Below are 23,096 nucleotides of genomic sequence, written 5' to 3'. Positions count from 1 at the left end.
ATCGTGAGATAATGGTGCAGCAGGAGGAAAAGAAGCCATTGCTGGTAAAAGCAGATCCAAGAATGAAGAGATGTTAAAAGAGCACAGTGTCCTCCCTTTGTCAAAGGCTGCAGGGAGGTTGGAAAGCAAGAATGCAGCATGGACCCAGGATCAGGGAATATCATTTGTGCCTCGGATTAAGATTATTTCAGTACAGTGAAAGAGGTGGAACTCTTGACTGGGGAGATTCAATCTTTGGAGAGGAAGGGAAGGTTGAAGATGGGACAGCAGTTTGCAAAGACCAGGTTTGAGGGTAGTTCTTTTTGAGGAAGGTGCTGACAGTTTTGAAAGGAAGTAAGTAGGAACCTGCAGAAGGGGAACCATTTGCAGTATCCATTAACATGATAAGGAAAGGGAGTTCCATGATCTGTTTAGTGGGGTCTAGGGAGCAAGCGATCAGTCTTGTGGGCAAGATGATCTGGCAGGGAGCCTGCGTGTAGGTGGGAGAGAAAGTAGAGAAAGACATGACCCAGGGCTAGGGAAGGGGGAAGCTTCTGTTTGTTGTGCAAGGAAGTGAGGAGGCACAACAGATGCATCGAAATACATTGCCTCAATATTAATGGCCAGATAGTCACTGCGCTCTGCAATCAGTATTGGAACAGAGGAGAAAGATTTCAGGAGATAATTAGCAGTGGACAGAAGTTTGGCATTAGCTTCACTTTCCAGGGTGATAATGGAATAGTCATAATTTTGACAAAAGGAAAGTGAGGCCTAATAGTGTTTAACATGATACAACCATGTGTCCAAAAATGTGTCTCATCTTTTCCCCCGTGGAAATAATTTCCACAAATCATTGCACCAAGCAACATGACTTTAGGAATTTAAGATGTTGCTGAGGAACCAAAGGCAAGCCCTACATTGCTGCACTACCACATGATACCATCAGGCTGATCCCATCACTAGCTTCCCATTTCTTCTACCATTAAGCACTCCCAGGTCAAGCATTGTGCAGTTAGACGCAAACTGAAGCTCGCTCTAAAATAAAAGCAAAATGCTGCAGATTTTTAATAATTCAGACAGTACCATAGAACCATAGAAAATTACAGCTCAGAAACAGGCCTTTTGGCCCTTCTTGTCTGTGCCGAACCATTTTATGCCTAGTCCCACTGACCTGCACTTGGACCATATCCCTCCACACCCCTCTCATCCATGAACCCGTCCAAGTTTTTCTTAAATGTTAAAAGTGACCCCGCATTTACCACTTTATCCGGCAGCTCATTCCACACTCCCACCACTCTCTGCGTGAAGAAGCCCCCCCTAATATTCCCTTTAAACTTTTCTCCTTTCACCCTTAACCCATGCCCTCTGGTTTTTTTCTCCCCGAGCCTCAGTGGAAAAAGCCTGCTTGCATTCACTCTATCTATACCCATCAAAATCTTATACACCTCTATCAAATCTCCCCTCAATCTTCTACGCTCCAGGGAATAAAGTCCCAACCTATTCAATCTCTCTCTGTAACTCAGCTTCTCAAGTCCCGGCAACATCCTTGTGAACCTTCTCTGCACTCTTTCAATCTTATTTACATCCTTCCTGTAACTAGGTGACCAAAACTGTACTGGAAATATTCAGCTGGCCTGGCAACATCTGTGGAAGGAGTTAGCACTCCGAATCCAATATGACTCTTCTTCAGAACTGTTCTGAAGAACTCTTATTAGAGACAGAATGTTAACTCTGTTTCTCTCTCCACAGGCCTGCTGAGTTTCTCCAGCACTGTCTGTTTTCATTAAAAACTCGAGCTCTTTGCATTCGACACTAACAATTTCCCTCTGCTTCAAGCTCCTGCATCTGTGTTATTTTTTATTCTTTCATGCGATATGGACAACCCTGGTAAGGCCAGCATTTGATGCCCATCTCTAATTCTCCTTGGAAAGATGCTGGTGAGCTGTCGCTGCCTTGAACCGCTGCAGTCCATGTGGTGTCGGTGCACCCACTGTGCTGTTAGGAAGACGGTTTCAGGATTTTGTTCCAGTGAAGGAATAATGAGATAGTTGCAAGTTGCGATATGTGTGGCTTGGAGGGGAGTTTGCAGATGATGGTGTTCCCATGCATCTGCTGCCCTTGTCCTTACAGGTGCTAAACAGGACTATTGCTTGGCTGGAGCGCACCAGGGTGCCACTTCAAATGTAACACTTCACACTTCTCTAGATTTCACCTGTTACACGTCTGCCCATTCCACCAGCCTGTCTGTATCTTGACATCTATAGCTGTCCTTCTCATGGTTCACAATTGGTCCATTATCTTCAAGTTTTGAAATTGTGCCCTGTACACCCAGCTCCAGGTTATTAATACAAATCAAGAAAAGCAGTGGTTTCTCTATATACCACCCCCGTCAGAAGTAAGTAAAGTTTTCTGTAATCCATGTTTTTAATTGGATTGAATGAAATAACTAAACCATTGCATAATGAAATTCTAGCTACCTTAATGATTATTGGTTCAAAGGGCCACATGGTTTGAAATAAAATGCCTACCAGCATAAATATTTTTCATTTAAAAAGCATAGTTTTACTGACAATTGGGTACTCAAATGTTTAATACAAATGAAAACAGATTTAGAAATGTTATGGCCAACAAGTTTTCTTAAGAATCCCTGCATCTCAAAATTTGTCACTGCACCACTGGTGCTAAAGGTGAAGTGTGTGGAAGGTAGTATCAAAGAAGCCCTGGTGCAGTTTATAAGCCCAAGCCTGAATGTTGTCCAGATCTTGTTGCATGTGGATGTGGCTGCTTCAGTATCTGAGGGGTTGTGAATTGTGCTGAACAGTGTGCAGTCAACGGCGAACACCCCCATTTCTGAGCTTATGACAGAGGGAAGGTCTTAAATGAAGCAGCTGAAGGTGGTTATACCTAGGATACTACTAAAGAAGTCCTACAGGGATGTCCTTCAATTGCGACGAATCTAAGATATGTGGTATCTTATTTTTTCCATTATTTGCTCCTCTATATAGCAAGTTATGGACATTTGTTTGTTCAGTAGGCAACGAGATAAAGAAACCTTAGAGACACAAGACTCTTTATCCCATAGTCTTGGAGCTAGATTTAAGCCACGGCATGAAAGATAAAGTTTATTTATTAGTCACAAGTAAGACTTGCATTAACATTGCAATGAAGTTGACTGTGAAATTCCCCTAGTCGCCACAGTCCGGCGCCTGTTCGGGTCAATGCACCCTAACCAGCACATCTTCCAGACCGTGGGAGGAAATCGGAGCACCCGGAGGAAATCCACGCAGACACTGAGATAACATGCAAACTCCACACAGACAGTGACCCAAGCCGAGAATTGAACCCGGGTCCCTGGCGCTGTGAGGCAGCAGTGCTAATTGCTGCCTCACAGCGTGCCACCCAGTGTCATTAAAACTATAAAATGTCAGTATCCAATCCAATCTACCACCTGGAATCTTTTGAATTGAATAAGCTGAAGACAGTTTTGTCCTCATATTATATAACTCTGAAAAATGGCCAAAGGTAAATATTTAATTCATTTTTAACAAATTGACCCTTTGTAAATGGATTTAAAGTTCCAGTTTATTAAATTTAATGTCATGCTTAAACTGAATGAGCATTTAATTTTTTTCTGGTCCTTGCCAATAATGTATTCTTTCTGCAGAAACTTTGACGACAGGAGTGATTTCTATAACCCTGTCTAGTCTCGTCTCACACATTTTGTTTTGTGTTTGGGTATTCACTTTACGATATTTGCTATTGAGTAATTAAGTTTGTCAGTTGATTTCCATCTTCTTTCGCTTCCTAGTCTGTTTTCCCATCAAATTAGTTATTAACAGTTTTAATCACACATGTTGTTGTCCCTACCTACTTCTATGAACCTAAAAATGAAAGGTGAACCTGTGTACCCAAGAAGTCCATCATCGTCTGAGAGAAGAAGGGTGCCTGGACACTTCAGGTCTTCTAATAAAGGGCCATAAATTATACACCTTCTTTCAGATAGACTCATTTCCTGCATTTTCATTTTCAGAATTCTAGCATCTGTGATCTTCCTTCATTACTCCTTGAGCTCTGAATTGTCAGTTATTGTTGCTAAGTATTTTAATGGTTGCCTAATCTTTTCCTTTTTAAATGTTTTCCTAACCTAATATTTCCAATGGAAATATGAGCCAATGGAAATCTGTTGTCAATTACTTTTTGCTTGTTTTCAGGGAAGCAACACACACTTTTTAACTTCCCAAATTAATCTCCGACATAAATTCCTGATTTTAAACACTATCTTGTCAGAGACTCCCTGAAATAATGATCATTCTTAAATGCCACTTAAGTAGAAATTTGAATGTGAAATCTCTTAATTATAGAGTCATAGTGGTTTATACCTAGGAAGCAGGCCCTTCAGCCCAACTTGTCCATGCCGCCCCCTTTTTTTTAACGACTAAGCTGTTCCCAATTGCCCGCATTTGGCCCATATCCTTTTATACCCATCTTACCCACGTAACTGTCTAAATGCTTTTTAAAAGACAAAATTGTACCCGCCTCTACTACTACCTCTGGCAGCTCATTCCACACACTCACTACCCTCTGCGTGGAAAAAGTTGCCCCTCTAGACCCTTTTGTATCTCTCCCCTCTTAAACCTATGTCCCCTAGTTTTAGACTCCCCTACCTTTGGGAAAAGCTATTGACTATATAGTTGATCTATGCCCCTCATTATTGGTGTAAGATCACCTCCAAGCTTCATATGCTCCAGAGAATAAAGTCCCAGTCTATCCGGCCTCTCCTAGTAACTCAAACCATCAAGTCTCGGTAGCATCCTAGTAAATCTTTTCTGCACTTTCTTGTTTAATAATATTCTTTCTATAAGAGGGTGTCCAGAACTGTACACAGCATTCCAAGTGTAGCCTTACCAATGTCTTGTACAATTTCAACAAGACGTCCCAACTTCTGTATCTGTCAGTAATGTCGCTATTTATTGCAATACCCGTAGTTGATTTTAATCTTTGTGGATTCACTTTTCCTTTGCACTCACAAAAGTTTCTGTTTCCAATATCTTTCAGGCAATTGTACTGTGCTTTCGGCTACACTTTACCAAAGACAATATCACCAATAACACAGCAGCAGCTACGGTACGGCAAGTGGTTACAGTTGTCTTTGAGAGAATGGACGCTGAAGATGAGCAACATAAAAGTGAGTTGAGGTGGTTGTGCAATCTAAATGCATACATCATGTATCAATTTGCAAGAGTTTTTGCAGAAAAATGTTTAGAGCAGAAATGGTGAACAGCTGGATCATCAGGGCTATGCACCCCTGTTGGATGATTGCAAAATGGTTGCTACGTATTTCCTACATGTAGAATGGATGGTGTATGTTTCTAATGGTATTGCTGCTAAGCTAGAAATAGCACAACCCATGAAAAATAAATTTGGCCTCACCTTCAGAATGAAGTTGAATAATTATTCCTGTCTGGCCCAAAAGCAAAACAGGTAAGAGGGCCAGTCCATGGCTTACTCAGGAAATTAGAGAGAGCATCCGATCTAAGGAAGAAGCATACAGATTGGCCAAGAAAAATAATAGGTCTGAAGATTGGGAGCAGTTTAGAATTCAGCAAAGAAGGACCAAGGGATTGATTAGGAAGGAGAAGCTTGCAGGGAACATATAAACTGACACTAAGAGTTTCTATAGATACGCAAAGAGAAAGAAGTTGGTGAAGACAAATGTAGGTCCCCTACAGACAGAAGCAGGGGAATGTATAATAGGGACAAAGAAATGGCCGAGCAACTGAATACATACTTTGGTTCTATCTTCACAAAAAGAGGATGTCTTTCAAAAACCAAATGTCAGAAATGTTGGAGAATGCAAGATTTAGTGAAAGGGGAGAACTGAGGGAGATCAATATTGGTAGAGAAATGGTGCTGGGAAAGTTGATGGGATTGAAGGCGGATAAATCTCCAGGGCCTGATAATCTACATCCCAGAGAACTTAAGGAAGTGGCTCTAGAAATAGTGGATGCATTGGTCATCTTCCAGGATTCTATAGACTCTGGAACAGTCTCTGCAGATTGGAGGGTAGCGAATGTCACTCCAATATTCAAAAAGGGTGGTAGCGAGAAAACAGGGAATTATAGACCAGTAAGCTTAGTGGGGGAAATTCTGGAATCTATTATCAAGGGCTTTATAGCAGAGCATTTAGAAAGCAGTGGCAGGATCAGACAGAGTCAGCATGGATTTATGATGGGGGAAATCATGCTTGACAAATCTGTTGGAATTCTTTGGAGATGTAACTAGTAGAGTTGACATGGGGAAGCCAGTTGATGTGGTATATTTGGACTTTCAAAAAGCGTTTGACAAAGTCCCACACGAGATTATCATGCAAGATTAAAGCGCATGGGATTGGGGAAGTGTATTGAGATGGATAGAAAGCTGATTGGCAGAGAGGAAACAGAGAGTAGGAATTAATGGGTGCTTTTCAAATTGGCAGGCAATAACTAGTGGGGGGCCACAGGGATCGGTGCTGGGCCCCCAGCTATTCACAGTATATATTAATGATTTGGATGAGGGAACAAAATGTAACGTCTCAAAGTTTGCACCTGATACCAAGTTGGGTGGAAGGGTGAACTGTGATGAGGATGCAGAGATCCTTCAGAATGATCTGGACAGGTTGGGTGAGTAGGCTGATCAATGGCAGATGCAGTATAATTTGGATAAGTGTGAGGTTATTCACTTTGGAAGCAAAAACAAGAAGTGTGCAGCTGGACCTGGGTGTCCTTGTGCACCAGTCACTAAAGGTAAGCATGCAATGCAGCAGGTGGTAAAGAAGGCAAATGGCATCTTGGCCTTCATTGTGAGAGGTTTCGAGTATAGGAACAAGGATGTGTTGTTGCAACTGTACAGGGCCTTGGTGAGGTCACACCTAGAGTATTGTGTGCAGTTTTGGTCACTTTTTCTGAGGAAGGATATTCTTGCTCTCGAGTGAGTGCAGCGACGATTTACCAGGCTGATTCTGGGGATGGCGGGACTGATGTACGAGGAGAGATTGACTAGGTTAGGATTGTTTTCACTAGGGTTCAGATGAATGGGGGGGATCTCATAGAGACTTATAAAATTCTAACAGGTCTAGATAGGGTAGATGCAGGGAGGATGTTCCCAATGGTGGTGGGGGGTCCAGAACCAGGGCTCACAATCTGAGGATTCAGGATAGACCATTTAGGACGGAGGTGAGGAGACATTTCTTCACCCAAAGAGTGGTGAGCCTATGGAATTCATTACCACAGGAAGTAGTTGATGCCAAAACATTGAATGTATTCAAGAGGCGGCTGGATATAACACTTGGGCCAAATAGGATCAAAGGTTATGGGGAAAAAAGCAAGATGAGGCTATTGAGTTGGATGATCAGCCATGATCGTAATGAATGGCAAAGCAGGCTAGAAGGGCCAAATGGCCTCCTCCTGCTCCTATTTTCTATGTTTCTGTCATTCCAAAGTTGTTGATCATAATGCATAAAGTCAAAATTAATCATCATGCTAAACCTTTACAGGCATTATACAACACAGCGCTGTAAGGAAAATGCATTGAAAATATAATATATCAGTAGAATGTTTTTCACTAGACATTTTCACTTGTAGTTCTACCTTCTTTAATATCGCTCACATTAACTTTCATAAGTTTAGCCTTCTTTCATTAAGATACTCCAGAAAAGGTAATTTGCTAAAATATTTATTTTCTCTTCATATCTAGAATTTCCAAAGGTCAAGAATCTAATTTAAACCTTTCCGTGCATAAGTTATTTAAGTTTTATAGTTTTATGTTTAAGTTGGATAGTCAGAGGTTTTTTCCCAGGATGAAAAGGTCAACTATAAGAGGACACAGGTTTAAGGTGAGAGGGGGTAAGTTTAGGGGAGACGTACAGGACAAGTTTCTCACCTGGAGGGTGATGGATGCTTGGAATGCACTGCCAGTGGAAGTGGTGGAAGCAGGCATGTTGGTAGCGTTTAAGGCGTTTCTTGATAGACATGTGAACGGGAGAGGAACAGAAGGATAGAAACTGCTTATTGATACAGGCTTAGTGGGCCGAAGGGCCTATTCCTGTACTGTATTGTTCTTTGTTCATCTTTGTACTCTCAACAAGCCAACCTTCACGCAAACAAGATTTGGGAAACTAGCTTGCACAGCCAACACAAATAATGACAGGAGCTCTAGCCATCAAATCTTACATTCTACAGCTTCGGCACTGAGCACAAATAATGAGTGTACTGTTCTCCCACAATCATTAACAGTTTTTGGCTTCCAAAAAACACAAATTCCAGCATAACATTTAGTCATTTAGACTTGGTCATCTGGACACTGGAATTATTTTTTTCACCATTGTCCAATTCCCCTGCTTGCTGGTTGTCTTTTAGTTTTTCTGTCTTCCTTTATCTTTTAGTTGGGGAATTAACCCCAAGCGTAGAAGCCATCAGCGTGAAAAAACCAAGTCAAGTGATGCATCGCTGAGAGAGCATTTGCAGTAATGAAGACAAATGGTTATCATTACTCAGTGTACGATGGGGAGAAAATTGGTGTAAATTGCTTCCAAGTGAAGCTGGTTGTGTAGCCGTTTGAGATTAATTTCACAAAAATATCCTTCCTATCAAGTCTAGTTACCCTTTCACATTCAGAGAGGAGAATTGTTAGAGGGGAATTTTTTTTTTAATGAATTCACCGAGCTAAAGTCTGGATTGGATTAAAGTCTCTTTATGGTGGACATTTATTAAGTTAATATTTACCTTTTTTCTCCTCTAAAAGAATTAAAGTAACTTGAAAAGTAAATAAAAGCTAATGTCCAGCAAAAATCCAGCAGGGAGTGGTTTAAAAATTACCAGCTCCCAATTTGTGTCTATGCACACTAACTGTGTGGAACTCTACACTGACTTAGAGCTCTGCTCCATGAGATTCTTCCTCTCCATTGTCAGTGAAATGAATCATAGAACACATAGAACATAGAACAGTACAGCGCAGAACAGGCCCTTCGGCCCACGATGTTGTGCCAAGCTTTATCTGAAACCAAGATCAAGCTATCCCACTCCCTATCATCCTGGTGTGCTCCATGTGCCGATCCAATAACCGCTTAAATGTTCCTAAAGTGTCTGACTCCACTATCACTGCAGGCAGTCCATTCCACACCCCAACCACTCTCTGCGTAAAGAACCTACCTCTGATATCCTTCCTGTATCTCCCACCACGAACCCTATAGTTATGCCCCCTTGTAATAGCTCCATCCACCCGAGGAAATAGTCTTTGAACGTTCACTCTATCTATCCCCTTCATCATTTTATAAACCTATATTAAGTCTCCCCTCAGCCTCCTCCGCTCCAGAGAGAACAGCCCTAGCTCCCGCAACCTTTCCTCATAAGACCTACCCTCCAAACCAGGCAGCATCCTGGTAAATCTCCTCTGCACTCTTTCCAGCGCTTCCACATCCTTCCTATAGTGAGGTGACCAGAACTGCACACAATACTCCAAATGTGGTCTCACCAAGGTCCTGTACAGTTGCAGCATAACCCCACGGCTCTTAAACTCCAACCCCCTGTTAATAAAAGCTAACACACTATAGGCCTTCTTCACAGCTCTATCCACTTGACTGGCAACCTTTAGAGATCTGTGGATATGAACCCCAAGATCTCTCTGTTCCTCCACAGTCTTCAGAACCCTACCTTTGACCCTGTAATCCACATTTAAATTAGTCCTACCAAAATGAATCACCTCACATTTATCAGGGTTAAACTCCATTTGCCATTTTTCAGCCCAGCTTTGCATCCTATCTATGTCTCTTTGCAGCCTACAACAGCCCTCCACCTCATCCACTACTCCACCAATCTTGGTGTCATCAGCAAATTTACTGATCCACCCTTCAGCCCCCTCCTCCAAGTCATTAATAAAAATCACAAAGAGCAGAGGACCAAGCACTGATCCCTGCGGCACTCCGCGAGCAACCTGCCTCCAATCCGAAAATTTTCCATCGACCACCACCCTCTGTCTTCAATCAGACAGCCAGTTACCTATCCAATCGGCCAACTTTCCCTCTATCCCACACCTCCTTACTTTCATCATAAGCCGACCATGGGGGACCTTATCAAACGCCTTACTAAAATCCATGTATATGACATCAACTGCCCTACCTTCATCAACACACTTAGTTACCTCCTCAAAAAATTCTATCAAATTTGTGAGGCAAGACTTGCCCTTCACGAATCCGTGCTGACTATCCCGGATTAATCCGCATCTTTCTAAATGGTCGTAAATCCCATCTCTAAGGACCTTTTCCATCAATTTACCAACCACCGAAGTAAGACTAACCGGTCTATAATTACCAGGGTCATTTCTATTCCCTTTCTCAAACAGAGGAACAACATTCGCCATTCTCCAGTCCTCTGGCACCATCCCCGTGGACAGCGAGGACCCAAAGATCAAAGGCTCTGCAATCTCATCCCTTGCCTCCCAAAGAATCCTAGGATACATTTCATCAGGCCCAGGGGACTTATCGACCTTCAGTTTATTCAAAACTGCCAGGACATCCTCCCTCCGAACATCTATTTCCTCCAGCCTATTAGCCTGTAACACCTTCTCTTCCTCAAAAACATGGCCCCTCTCCTGGGTGAACACTGAAGAAAAGTATTCATTCATCACCTCGCCTATCTCTACTGACTCCATACACAAGTTCCCACTACTGTCCTTGACCGGCCCTAACCTCACCCTGATCATTCTTTTATTCCTCACATAAGAGTAAAAAGCCTTGGGGTTTTCCTTGATCCGACCCACCAAGGACTTCTCGTGTCCCCTCCTAGCTCTCCTAAGCCCCTTTTTCAGCTCATTCCTTGCTAACTTGTAACCCTCAATCGAGCCATCTGAACCTTGTTTCCTCATCCCTACATAAACTTCCCTCTTCCTTTTCACAAGACATTCCACCTCTTTCGTGAACCATGGTTCCCTCACTCGGCCATTTCCTCCCTGCCTGACAGGGACATACCTATCAAGGACATCCAGTATTTGTTCCTTGAAAAAGTTCCACTTTTCATTAGTTCCTTTCCCTGACAGTTTCTGTTCCCAACTTATGCCCCCTAATTCTTGCCTAATCGCATCATAATTACCTCTCCCCCAATCAGTTCTCCATCTGCTTCTGACAAAGGTCTGTTGCCGCGGACTCCTTTGTTGATGATTTGTAATCAGTAGGCCTTGTTTCAGCCTTCACTCTGCAGAACAGGGTGAACTGTTTGAGAGTATACTGATGTTTCCTTCAATTTTTCTGTTTGTTCCTGCATTTCACATTGATTCTTTTATCCTTTGCTTTTCTGCAGTAAATTGTTAATATTTCAAAGCATGTCGATATAAACTTCATTACTTGGGTGATTGCAAAATGTGCATTTCAACCATACATTCAATTTCTAGAGCTTTTCCTATACGACCAGTGATTAGTACTTGTCCCTGTTTTAAAATGAGTATTTTTGGAAATTTTGACTGGACTTTTACAGTGCAGAAGGAGGCCATTTGGCCCATCGAGCCTGCATCGAGAGTGATCCTACCCAGATCCTATCCCCGTAATCCCACATATTTACTCTGCTAATCCCCCTGACGCGAAGGGGCAATTTGGCATGGCCAATCAACCTCCCAGAGTAATAGTTTCAGTTTGAATTGCAATTTTATGGGAGATTAAAACTTCCAGTTATTTTATTCACACCTTTTTCTCTGGAATCTGTGCAGGTCCTAAACGTTGATCTAATTAACAGCGAAAGCTGAATTAGTTAAACTTCCTTTTTCATCTCTGCAATCTATTCAGTTTCATTTTGTTTTGGCATGTGCCAGTCAGTGTGCAAGAGAATGTTTAGTGCAATTGGAGAGAACAACAGGACAGGAGATTTTACAATTTTGGGGGGACAAACACAATTCACAAGACAATTCTCTAACTTAATAAATTGAAATGGTTAGATTTGTATTTGTTATTCCCTGTTCACTAGTTTTATGATGGTCCAATATATGTTCTATCTTGTCTGAAATTGCATAGTTTCTGGAAGTGGAAGAACAAGAGTTTCCAAACGTAAACTGGTCTGCCTATTCCAGAACTAGGAGAAAAGGCAGAAACAATTTTAAAAACGTTGCTATTTTTCAAAGTTGACTTTATTTCTAGAGTCAAATATGTATCATTTCCAAAAAGTCTTGATGGGAATACTTCGCCGGGGAAAATCTTCCATTTTCTGAAATTATCTCTGTTGCATTTTCCCTCTGCTCCTCCTGATATCTGCTAGATGCCAACAGCTCTCCAATATCCAATCTATTGTCAGCTCTTCATGCACTGAGCTAAGACGATAAGAGCAAGACTTTGTGCATTCCACCCCTCCCTGTTGATCTGGGTGCACCATCTCTACCTACCATGGAATTGGGTATTAACCTTAACTATTTTCCAGTTTCAATAATCGTGACCTTAAGATCCAAGTCCTAATGAAAAGAAAGCAGAGCTACGCTACAGCAAGTTGTAGGGAAAATGGGTGGGTGGACAAATGTGAGGTAATGCATTTTGGAAGGTCTAATACAGATAGGAAATATACAGTAAATGGCAGAACCCTTAAGTGTATTGATAGGCAAAGGGATCTGGGTGTACAGGTACCCAGGTCACAAAGTGGCAATGCAGGTGGCGAAGGTAGTCAATAAGGCATACGGCATGCTTGCCTTCATTGGCCGGGGCATTGAGTTTAAAAATTGGCAAGTCATGTTGCAGCTTTATAGAACTTTAGTTAGGCTGCACTTGGAATATAGTGTTCAGTTCTGGTCGCCACACTACCGGAAGGATGCGGAGGCTTTGGAGAGGGTACAGAAAAGATTTACCAGGATGTTGCCTGGTATGGAGGGCATTAGCTATGAGGAGAGGTTGGAGAAACTTGGTTTGTTCTCACTGGAACGACAGAGGTTGAGGGGCGACCTGATAGAAGTTTACAAGATTGAGAGGCATGGACAGAGTGGATAGTCAGAAGCTTTTCCCCAGGGTGGAAGAGTCAATTACTAGGGGGCACAGGTTTAAGGTGCGAGGGGCAAGGTTTAAAGGAGATGTACGAGGCAGATTTTTTACACAGAGTAGTGGGTGACTGGAACTCATTGCCTGGGGCGGTAGTGGAAGCGGATATAGTAGTGACTTTTAAGGGGCGTCTTGACAAATACATGAATAGGATGGGAATAGAGGGATATGGTTCCCGGAAGGGTAGGGGGTTTTAGGTAAGTTGGGCAGCATGATCGGTGCAGGCTTGGAGGGCCGAAGGGCCTGTTCCTGTGCTGTAGTTTTCTTTGTTCTTTGTTTGGGGAGTGCCGAGCTTCCAGAGAAACGGGATGGTGTCTTGCTTTGGGATCTGCATTCCTCCTGATGCTATGCACAGCACTTCTTGTGAGCTTGAACATGCTCTGGCTGCCAATATTTTACATCTTTTGCCAATTTTGGAACTCTGGACCAAAAATAATGAACAACCCTCGTATCGCATGGAAAGAAATCTAAGATGTGTTGTAGGAGTGGTATTTCTTGTATTTGCAAGTGCCGTCTGTCATTCAAGCCAAAGAGCTTGGTGCTGGAAATCAAATCCAGGTGCAGAGACTTGGGAAATCAACAGAGCACAAGCTCCCCAGCGCTATTTTGCCTGCCCGTGTTACTCAGTTTGGCCCAAAAAATTAGATAGGGGGCAGAAAGCCTGGACCTTAAATTCAGCAAACTATTTCATCATGGGGGCCATTAGAATCCAGCCTGATTACGTTCTCGCCTGATATCCACATATACTTATGAAGATGTGTTGCTAGATAATAGTTAGGAAGAAGCACTGAGTCTTCCTTCCCTGGCTTGGAGTTATTGTCCTCGAATATTTCAGCTGACATTCCTTGACTTCCTACATATCAAGTGCTGAACTTTGCACTTTCTGGTAAGTATATTTTGGTGCCATGATAAGGAAGCACTTACTCAGCAAGCTACTGCTAGAGCCCTCTTTTAAATCTTGGCAAGTTATGCCTGCGATGACAAAGAAGACCATGGGTTCTTTTTATCCACCTTGCTGCCCTAACAATTGTTTCTTCAGCGAATATAAAATTTTGTTACAGATTCGATTCCCGGCTTGGGTCACTGTCTGTGTGGAGTTCGCACGTTCTCCCCGTGGCTTGCGTGGGTTTTGTCCGGGTGTTCCAGTTTCCTCCCACAGTCCAAAGATGTGCGGGTTATGTGGATTAGCCATGCTAAAATTGTCCCTTAGTGTCAGGGGGATTAGCTGGGGTAAATGCATGATGTTATGGGGATAGGGTCTGGGTGGGATTGCCGTCAGTGCAGACTCGATGGGCCGAATGGCCTCCTTCTGCACTGTAGGGATTCTAAGAAGTCTAACTACATGCACAAAAAGCAGCAACTTATTTCCTGAAAACAATATTGAATGAATATTCTATTTCAAATAGTGATTTGAATCTCTGCAGGAAGAATAAAAAGCGTTGATTAAGTACCGAAAGCTCGCATCTAGCTCAGTGAAGAGCTTTAATTTCAACTATGTTTATTTCAGATGATGACAGTCATCCTCCTGCCGTCCAAGGCAATAGCAACAGAAGAACAGTCAGCACGCTGAGGCCATGTGCGAAAGATGCATACATGCTCTTTCAGGTAGAGACGTTCCTTGCAGAGTAATTTTGTTTGTTAAATCAATCGCAGGTTAAGCAGGGTTGGTACTTAAAAGATCAATTGCCTAACATTCTATTTAATTTTAGTATCCTGCTTTAGCTTTCTTCCACCCCCCACGCACACACACACTTTCTGTATTTTAATTTCTTTTTATGTCTGTGTTTGAATTGATTACGTCAGTGGCTTCACTGGAGAAACTGAGTTAAATTAAAATCGACTCTGACTGTGAAGGAGCTGAATCAACGTCTGTGAAGGTAAAGCCGTTACCTGTGGTGCTTCAATGATGCTTCACTTTTAGCGGTGCTGGTTAATTCCGCTCGGTAGTTCTTTCAATCCGGTTTCCTCCGTTACATCACTGGCCTTCTTTAAATAGCAATATTCATGTTGACAAATATAGGGGGCAGGGAAAACAGCTGATAGTTCCTCAAAGGTGAATCTCCCTGTAATGTGAACCATGATAAGTAATATGGTTTTATTCTGAATTTGACAGTTAATACAAAAATACCTCCTTTGACATGATCGCTCTGATTTAATTTTCCAGGATTTATGCCAGTTGGTAAATGCAGATGCCCCTTACTGGTTGGTTGGAATGACGGAAATGACCCGAACTTTTGGATTGGAACTTCTGGAGTCTGTTCTGAATGACTTTCCACGAGTGTTTTTACAAGTAAAGTGTTTCAGTTATGACTTCTAACACTTGTTTGGGCTCCCACTGCCCTTATTTAAAGGGGGGGTGGGTGATGTGGCTGGCAGTCACATTCACTGCTCCAATGCCCCTCCGCTCCCGGGCCAAGATAGGGCGCTCAGTGATGGATACCCAGGGTGCGTGGAGAGGTGTTTTCTGGATGTTGGTTATTGGCACATGGCCTTGTGCTTGGGGGTGAGATCAGGTAACTCAGCACAACCCATGTACTGAAACGAGGGCGCATCCTGCAGTGCATTTAACAGCTGACCGCAAGGGAGGTCGTGAATTTCATTTGTAGAAACATCCTGTAAATAACAATTAAAAGCTAAACATTTTATACTAGGTCTGACACTGGGAAGTTCTGAAGAACAAAGGGACCTTGGCGTGTTTGTCCATAGATCTCTGATGGTGGAAAGGCAGGTAAATAGGGTGGTGAAAAAGGCATATGGCACACTTGCCTTTATCAATCGAGGTATAGATTACAAAAACAGAGAGGTCATGTTGGAGTTGTATAGAACTTTGGTGAGGCCACAGCTGGAGCACTGTGTGCAGTTCTGGTCGCCACATTATGGGATGGATGTGATCGCACTGGAAGGGGTGCAGAGGAGATTCACAAGCATATTGCCTGAGATGGAACATTTAAGTTATAAAGAGAGGTTAGATAGGCTTGGGTTGTTTTCTCTGGAGCAAAGAAGACTGAGGGGCGACCTCAGCATTGGGTGGCACGGTAGCACAGTGGTTAGCACTGCTGCCTCACAGCATCAGGGACCCAGATTCAATTCCTGGCTTGGGGCACAGTCTGTGCGGAGTCTGCACGGGTTTCCTTTGGGTGCTGCGGTTTCCTCCCACACTCCAAAGATGTTAGGTTAATTGGCCATGCTAAATTGCCCCTCAGGGGTATTAGTCGGATAGGTACGTGAGGTTACGGGGAGAGGGCCTGGGTGGGATTGTTGCCGGTGCAGGCTCAATGGGCCGAATGGCCTCCTGCACTGTAAGAATTCTATGACATATTGGAGGTGTTCAAGATTGAGGGGCATGGACAGGGTGGATAGGGAGCAGCTGTTTCCCTTAGTTGTAGGGTCAGTTATGAGAGGACACAAGTTAAAAGTGAGGGGTGGGAGGTTTGGGGGGGATTTGAGGATGGTGACAGTCTAGAATGCGCTGCCTGGGAGGGTGGTGGAGGTGGGATACCTCAGATCCTTTAAAAAGTACCTGGATGAATACTTGACATGCCATAACATTCAAGGCTATGGGCCAAGTGCTGGCAAGTGGGATTAGGTGGGCAGGGGTCTTTCATGCATTGGTGCAGACTCAATGGGCCGAAGGGCCTCTTCTGCACTGTAGTATTCTGTGATTCTGTGATTTAATGGTTTATAAAATTTGTTAGGTAGCTAACTTTACTGTTCTGTGACCTTGAATCTATCATAATTTATCTGCCAATAGTGGTGCCAAATCTACTGCCAAGTTTGCTTCATCTGTCCCAGGATAGTAACTTGCAACTAGGAAGTGGTTCCTGCCAGGAGCTGGCTTCAGCAATGATATGTGGTTATTGGAGGCAGACAGACCTATTAACACAGAGTGCTGACTGGAGTCACTTTATAGACCTAACTGAACACCTTACAAACCAATTTAGTTCAACGTAGTATTAATGATCTTCTTGAGCGAGAACTTTTATTCATTTACCAACAAAAAATAAAGTGACCGTTATGATTTTGTTTGGACATATTGACTTTATTTAAATGATCTGTTGGTTTTGCCTTGTGACAGGTTTTCAGCTGGTAATGTTAAAGGGGATTGAACCCAGGTCCCTGGCGCTGTGAGGCAGCAGTGCTAACCACTGTGCCACCGTGCCGCCCATCAGCTGGTAATGATAAAGGCATCTAGCAACTTTTTTGACCATGGCTTCATGCTTTCTAAAGCACTATAGAAAACAAATTTGTAACTAAATGTGCAGCATTTTATTCACGACAACGTACGCCTCCCGCAGACATGAGCTAATTTTGGTTACGTGGCACTACTGAGTGCCTGGAACCAGGGGCAACCTGGTTTAATGGTGTGAGTCATTTCTATTGAGCACTGACCAGAATAGAGGCAGCAATATCCTTTGTAAAAGAAATTAAAGTTACCTTTGGAGCATCGAAACATGGGGAGGCTATTCAACCTCTCAAATATAATGTATCATTCTATTGTGTCATGGGGGACTTGTACCTGAACTTCATTTACTTCGATGTCCTCACTTAACAAAAATGTATTGGCTTTAGTCTTGGACTTAAATGGACTCAGTATCCACAACCCTTGGGCACGCGTTTCAAGTTTCCACTACCTGAGTGATTTCACACCTAACTAGCCTAGCTCTAATTTTAAGTTTATGCTCCTTTGTTCTGAAGTCCTGCACTGGAATGATTTACTTTTTATATTTGTCTATATCTTCATTGTCTGCTGTGGGATGAATGAAATGATTTGTTGGTGGTTAACGTTGGGCACAGACACACCGATTTAAAGTAGATCCCCTCCATAGTATGGTTTCAGGAACAGTTCAAAAAAATGTCATCAAAACCACCATGATTTATCCTGTAAATTCAAGTATTTGCCTTTATTCTATTTTCGTGCATTGAGGCGCAAATTAACATTGTTTTCATCTGTTATTCATACTTTTTGTTTTGGAATATCTGATTTTACAACGTTTCCAAACCTTCTCATTGGCCTTTTGTCTCTCAATCTTTGCTTCTTCCTGCTGTTTTTTTTCTATCTTTTGCTTTATTTGTTTGATTTTCTGTCTGTATATCTCCATATTGCTGTTCATCACTACTTTTTCCCCTCCTTCTCCCACTGTGTTTCTTTATTTCCTTAATTCTTTGATAAACACTGATGTAAGAAACACACCAGTATGATTGCTAATCTTCAGTGGAACTGTGGTCCTCAAGTTGCAATGCAGGATATGAGCACAAGTTTACCTCTTTATTTGTCTAAACAAAGAGGTTAATGCCCCTTGAACTAGCAGAAGAATTTCAGATGTCTTTGCTAAACACTGAAAAAGAAATAACTAGCATTTATTAAGTGTTTTTTTTAAATACACTCAGGAAGCCCCACAGTACTGTGCAGCTAATTCATAGAATCATACAGTGCAGAAGACTATACATGAGCGAGACCTCTACTCTTTATGTAGTATTCTGTTCCAGAAAGCCAGTTGGTGAAGGATAGAACTGGAGCCAATCTTTTATACACTTATATTTATCAAGTTACACATTGTAAGCATATGCCTCCTAACTCAACAATCACAGTTTATAGTCCGTCTGTTTGTAGAGGCTCAAAGGGGTACTCTGTTAATGTCTGCCATCTGCATAATTAAACACAATTAAGGCCATTTGAAATACCTTTGGTTTCAGTTTAATATGCATTCGTTCTTAAAAGCTCATCACGTCAAAGTACTTCAAACAATGAGTTATTTTTGAAGAGCAATGCCAGTTATTTTGTAGACAAACTGATCACAGGAATTCCCTGACCGGTGGTAATTTTGTATTTGCATATTAATGGCACTTGGATTTTGTTCTGAAAATGGCAGCTTGCATTGTTGACCTTTACTCTGCATTTTTTTTCCCTGCAGCATCAAGAGTTCAGTTTCCTTCTGAAGGAAAGGGTTTGCCCCTTGGTGATCAAGCTGTTTTCTCCCAATATCAAATTCAGACAGGGTACGAACACTCCATCTTCCCCAACTCCTGTTGAGAAACCATACTTTCCCATCTGCATGCGTCTTCTGCGAGTGGTATCTGTTTTAATCAAGCACTTCTATAGTCTTTTGGTAAGGGGTTAAGATTTCTGTTTATTTACCTGTTGGATTAAAAGATTTTTTTCTCGGCCATTTGTACTATTATTGTGTTTAAACCTATATTTATATACTATGAAATTCTATAGTCTTTTGGAATGCAGCATCTGTACTTGTGTTGCTATGGCCATTGTTTGGTTAAGAATTTCTTTCAGACGCACTTTACAACTTCCACTGAATTAATGCAATAATGAAACACTAAATAGGCCCATTCGTGTTAATTAATGTGTGACCAGTTGACTTTATAAATATTTGACCATATTCATGTCCATCATTGAAGGGTGAATCTATGAGTCTATATATTGTTGTTTGCTTGACTTCCTGTTCAAAGTCTGCTGTGTTGTTAATAGTTTAAATTTTAAATGATCTTTTCATTTAAAATATTAAATGGTGTGGTGGACTTGTCTATGAACCTGGGTTCAAAAGGTTTTTAACCTTCCTGTTCCCAGCAGACTGACCAGTGCAATTGCAGGAGTCAGCCATGTGGACAATGACATTGCTGGTTAGAGAAGCATGAGGTCAGGAGATCTTTGAGCAGGGACCATTAAAAGGCTTAGAAGTGTGCAGAAAATAAAACATTTTTTTCAGGCTTTTTTTAATAAAATGTTTCAATTGTGTATACTAACATTGGAATTTAAATAATATGAAGTTTTCATTATCTAGCTAGTTCTGCATAGTAAATAAGAGTGTATTGTAAATGCAGACATTCTTTCTTGCATCCATATAAATTAATGTTTGTGCCACTATTATACCACCACACAGAACTATTCACTGAAACGGCGCAAAACCTTGATGCGGTTAGTTTTGGCAGATTGCAGGTTTATTGGAGCATGAGAGGAGACCTAACCAGTTTCCATCATTAGCACAAGTGCACTTTCTAACAGATCATTAAAGAACAAAGAACAGTACAGCACAGGAACAGGCCCTTCAGCTCACCAAGCCTGTGCTGACACATGACACCTTTCTAAATTGAAGACCTTTTGCCCCTTTGCGGTCCATATCCATTTATTCCCTGCCTAATCGTGTATCTGTCAAAATGCCTCTTAAACATTGTAATTGTGTCTGAGTGATCAGAAGGAGAAACATGATTGAGGCCAAAATGCTGTCTGATTTCAAGAAGAAATTAGATATAGCTTTTGGGGATCAAGGGATATGGGGGAAAGAGGGGATCAGGATATTGAATTTGATAATCAGCCATGATCAAATTGAATGGTGGGGCAGTCTCAAAGGGTTGAATGGCCTACTCCTGCTTCTAGTTTTTATGTTCCGATGTAAGACCAGGAATTGAATCAGTGACCTTACAGGTCTGGACAGCTTAGTATTAGATAGTGAGTTTTGCAGCACCTAAGAAGGCCAGTTGGCTGCTCATGCCAAGATAAAAGCACAATACTGTGGATGCTGGAATCTGAATCAGAAAATACTAGAAAAACTCAGCAGGTCTGACAGCACCTGTGGAGCGAGAATTGAGCCAACGTTTCCTGTCTGGATGACCTTTCGTCAGAGCTGGCAAAGGGTCATTCAGACTCAAAACGTTGGCTCTATTCTCTCTCCACAGATGCTGTCAGACCTGCTGAGATTTTCCACCATTTTCTGTTTTTGGCTCATCATCCCATTCCTCTTCTCTTGCATCTTTGATGCCAAGCATTTGTTGCCCATCCCAAATTGCTCTTGAACTGAATGGCTTGCCAGGCCAGTTAAGAGGGCATCCCTCACCTGAAGGAACCAGACCAGGTAAGGACGGCAGATTTCCTTCCATTGAGGACATTAGTGAACCAGATGGGTTTTCAGTCCAAAGATGTGCGGGTTAGGTTGATTGGCCAGGTTAAAAATTGCCCCTTAGAATCCTAAAATGCGTAGGTTAGAGGGATTAGCGGGTAAATATGTGGGGTAGGGCCTGGGTGGGATTGTGGTCGGTGCAGACTCGATGGGCCGAATGGCCTCCTTCTGCACTGTAGGGTTTCTATGATTCTATGATTTCTATGATTCTATGACAATGGACAACAGTTTTGTGGTCACTATTATTGAGGCTATTTTTTAAATTCCAGATGTTTATTGGTTGAATTTAAATTCCACCAGCTGCCACGGTGGGATTGAAAGCATGGTCCCAGAGTATTAGTCTGGATTACTTGATTAGTGGCATTACCACTACATCACTTTCCCTTGAAATTTCTACTCTTGCAGAAATGTTACATTCTTTAATCCTTCAATTTGACAACTCATTGAAAATACTTTGACACGAAAGAAAAGTGTTGATTGAGCTCAGGTCATCAGTCTGTTATCATTGTAATACCCCAACTCTCACATTGTAGCTGCATTCTGATTGTTTTTGCCTTTCTTAGCCACCTACCTAGGACATTAGTACATTTTCACTATTTGAGTAAAGAATTCTTTCTTCATTTATTGTCAAAAACATATGCTTCGTGGGCAGCACGGTGGCACAGTGGTCAGCACTGCTGCCTCACAGCACCAGGGACCCAGGTTCGATTCCCAGCTTGGGCCACTCTCTGTGGAGTTTGCACGTTCTCCCCGTGTCTGCATGGGTTTCCTCCGGGTGCTCCAGTTTCCTGCCACAGTCTGAAAGACGTGCTGGTTAGGTGCATTGACCCGAACAGGCACCGGAGTGTGGCGACTAGGGGATTTTCACAGTAACTTCATTACAGTGTTAATGTAAGCCTTACATGTGACTAATAAATAAACTACTTTCTTGAGATAGTAACCGTTTTGATATGACTTTGCTTTCTCACATCGCTGTTCAGTTCTGTAATCCTAATATTACACTTTGATGTTTGCCAGGTAACTGAATGTGAGATATTTTTGTCTTTGCTGGTGAAGTTTTTGGATGGTGATAAACCACAGTGGCTTCGAGCAGTTGCTGTTGAATGCATTCACAGGCTTTGTGTACAACCTCAGCTGTTACGGTAATTATCCCTTGACATTTTCTAAGTGATAATTTGATGTTTTGTACTCGAATAGTTTGCTCTAAAAAGCTTGTAGAAAGTGCCACCACGAATGGCTTAAACTCTTTATTTTGGACCATGCTTATCTGAAGTTTACGATCCATTTAAATTTCTAGTGGAAGATTTTTAGACATCTTTGTTGACATTACCTTTCTCAATTTGCAAAAACTAACAAATGAGCATTCGATGCTTTGATTGCTGACTGTAATAAATTAGTAATTTATGTAATAAACTGTAATAAATCCGGCATGGGTGTGTGGCACAGTGGTTATCACTGCTGCCTCATAGCGCCACGGACCCGAGTTCGATTCCCAACTTGGGTCACTGTCTATGTGGAGTCTGCACGTTCTCCCCATGTCTGCGTGGGTTTTCCCTGGGCGTGCTGGTTTCCTCCCACAGTCTGGAAGACATGCAGGTTAGGTGCATTGGCCATGCTAAATTCTCCCTCAGTGAACCCGAACAGGCACCAGAGTGTGGCGACTAGGCGATTTTCACAGTAACTTCATTGCAATGTTAATGTATGCCTACTTGTGACACTGACAAATAAACTTTTGAACTTTAAATTTATGGAGCATTAAAGTTTAAAGTAAAAATGTATTTATTAGACACAAGAAAGGCTTGCATTAACACTGCAATGAAGTTACTGTGAAATTTCCCTAGTCGCCACAATCCGGCGCCTGTTCGGGTCAATGCACCTAACCAGCACGCCTTTCAAAATGTGGGAACAAACCGGAGCACCCAGAGGAAACCCACGCAGACATGGGGAGAACGTGCAGACTCCACACAGGAAATGACCCAAGGCGAGAATCGAACCCGGGTCCCTGGCGCTGTGAGACAGCAGTGCGAACCACTGTTCCATTTCCACTAATCTATTTTGATACAGCTGTGTTTGATCATCGTTTGAGTTAGTTTTCTTACTATTTTGAGATAAGTATGATAGGAAAGAATAATTGTCTGTTGGTCTGACACCAGTGCACCAAATCTTGGGAGAGT

The 23,096-nt window shown here is 42.2% G+C and overlaps 1 protein-coding gene across 4 annotated transcripts in view; it reads left to right on the top strand.

Moving 5' to 3' along the window:
- mon2 (MON2 homolog, regulator of endosome-to-Golgi trafficking) overlaps positions 1–23,096 on the top strand; it is a 143,167-nt gene that overhangs the window by 51,402 nt on the left and 68,669 nt on the right. For all 4 annotated transcript variants that reach the window (XR_013498715.1, XM_078219693.1, XM_078219692.1 and 1 more), the window contains 5 exons: positions 5,035–5,164; positions 14,523–14,620; positions 15,180–15,305; positions 18,928–19,122; positions 21,940–22,064. Coding sequence is in view for 3 of the 4 variants with exons in the window: in XM_078219693.1 (XP_078075819.1) it covers positions 5,035–5,164; positions 14,523–14,620; positions 15,180–15,305; positions 18,928–19,122; positions 21,940–22,064 (674 nt within the window). In the remaining variant the exon portion in view is untranslated. The remainder of the gene's footprint in view (positions 1–5,034; positions 5,165–14,522; positions 14,621–15,179; positions 15,306–18,927; positions 19,123–21,939; positions 22,065–23,096) is intronic.

This window comes from Mustelus asterias, chromosome 9 (genome assembly GCF_964213995.1).
Source record: "Mustelus asterias chromosome 9, sMusAst1.hap1.1, whole genome shotgun sequence".
Classification (NCBI taxonomy): domain Eukaryota; kingdom Metazoa; phylum Chordata; class Chondrichthyes; order Carcharhiniformes; family Triakidae; genus Mustelus; species Mustelus asterias.
Note: the sequence above shows the minus strand (reverse complement) of the source record. Positions and strands in the feature narration are given on the sequence as shown.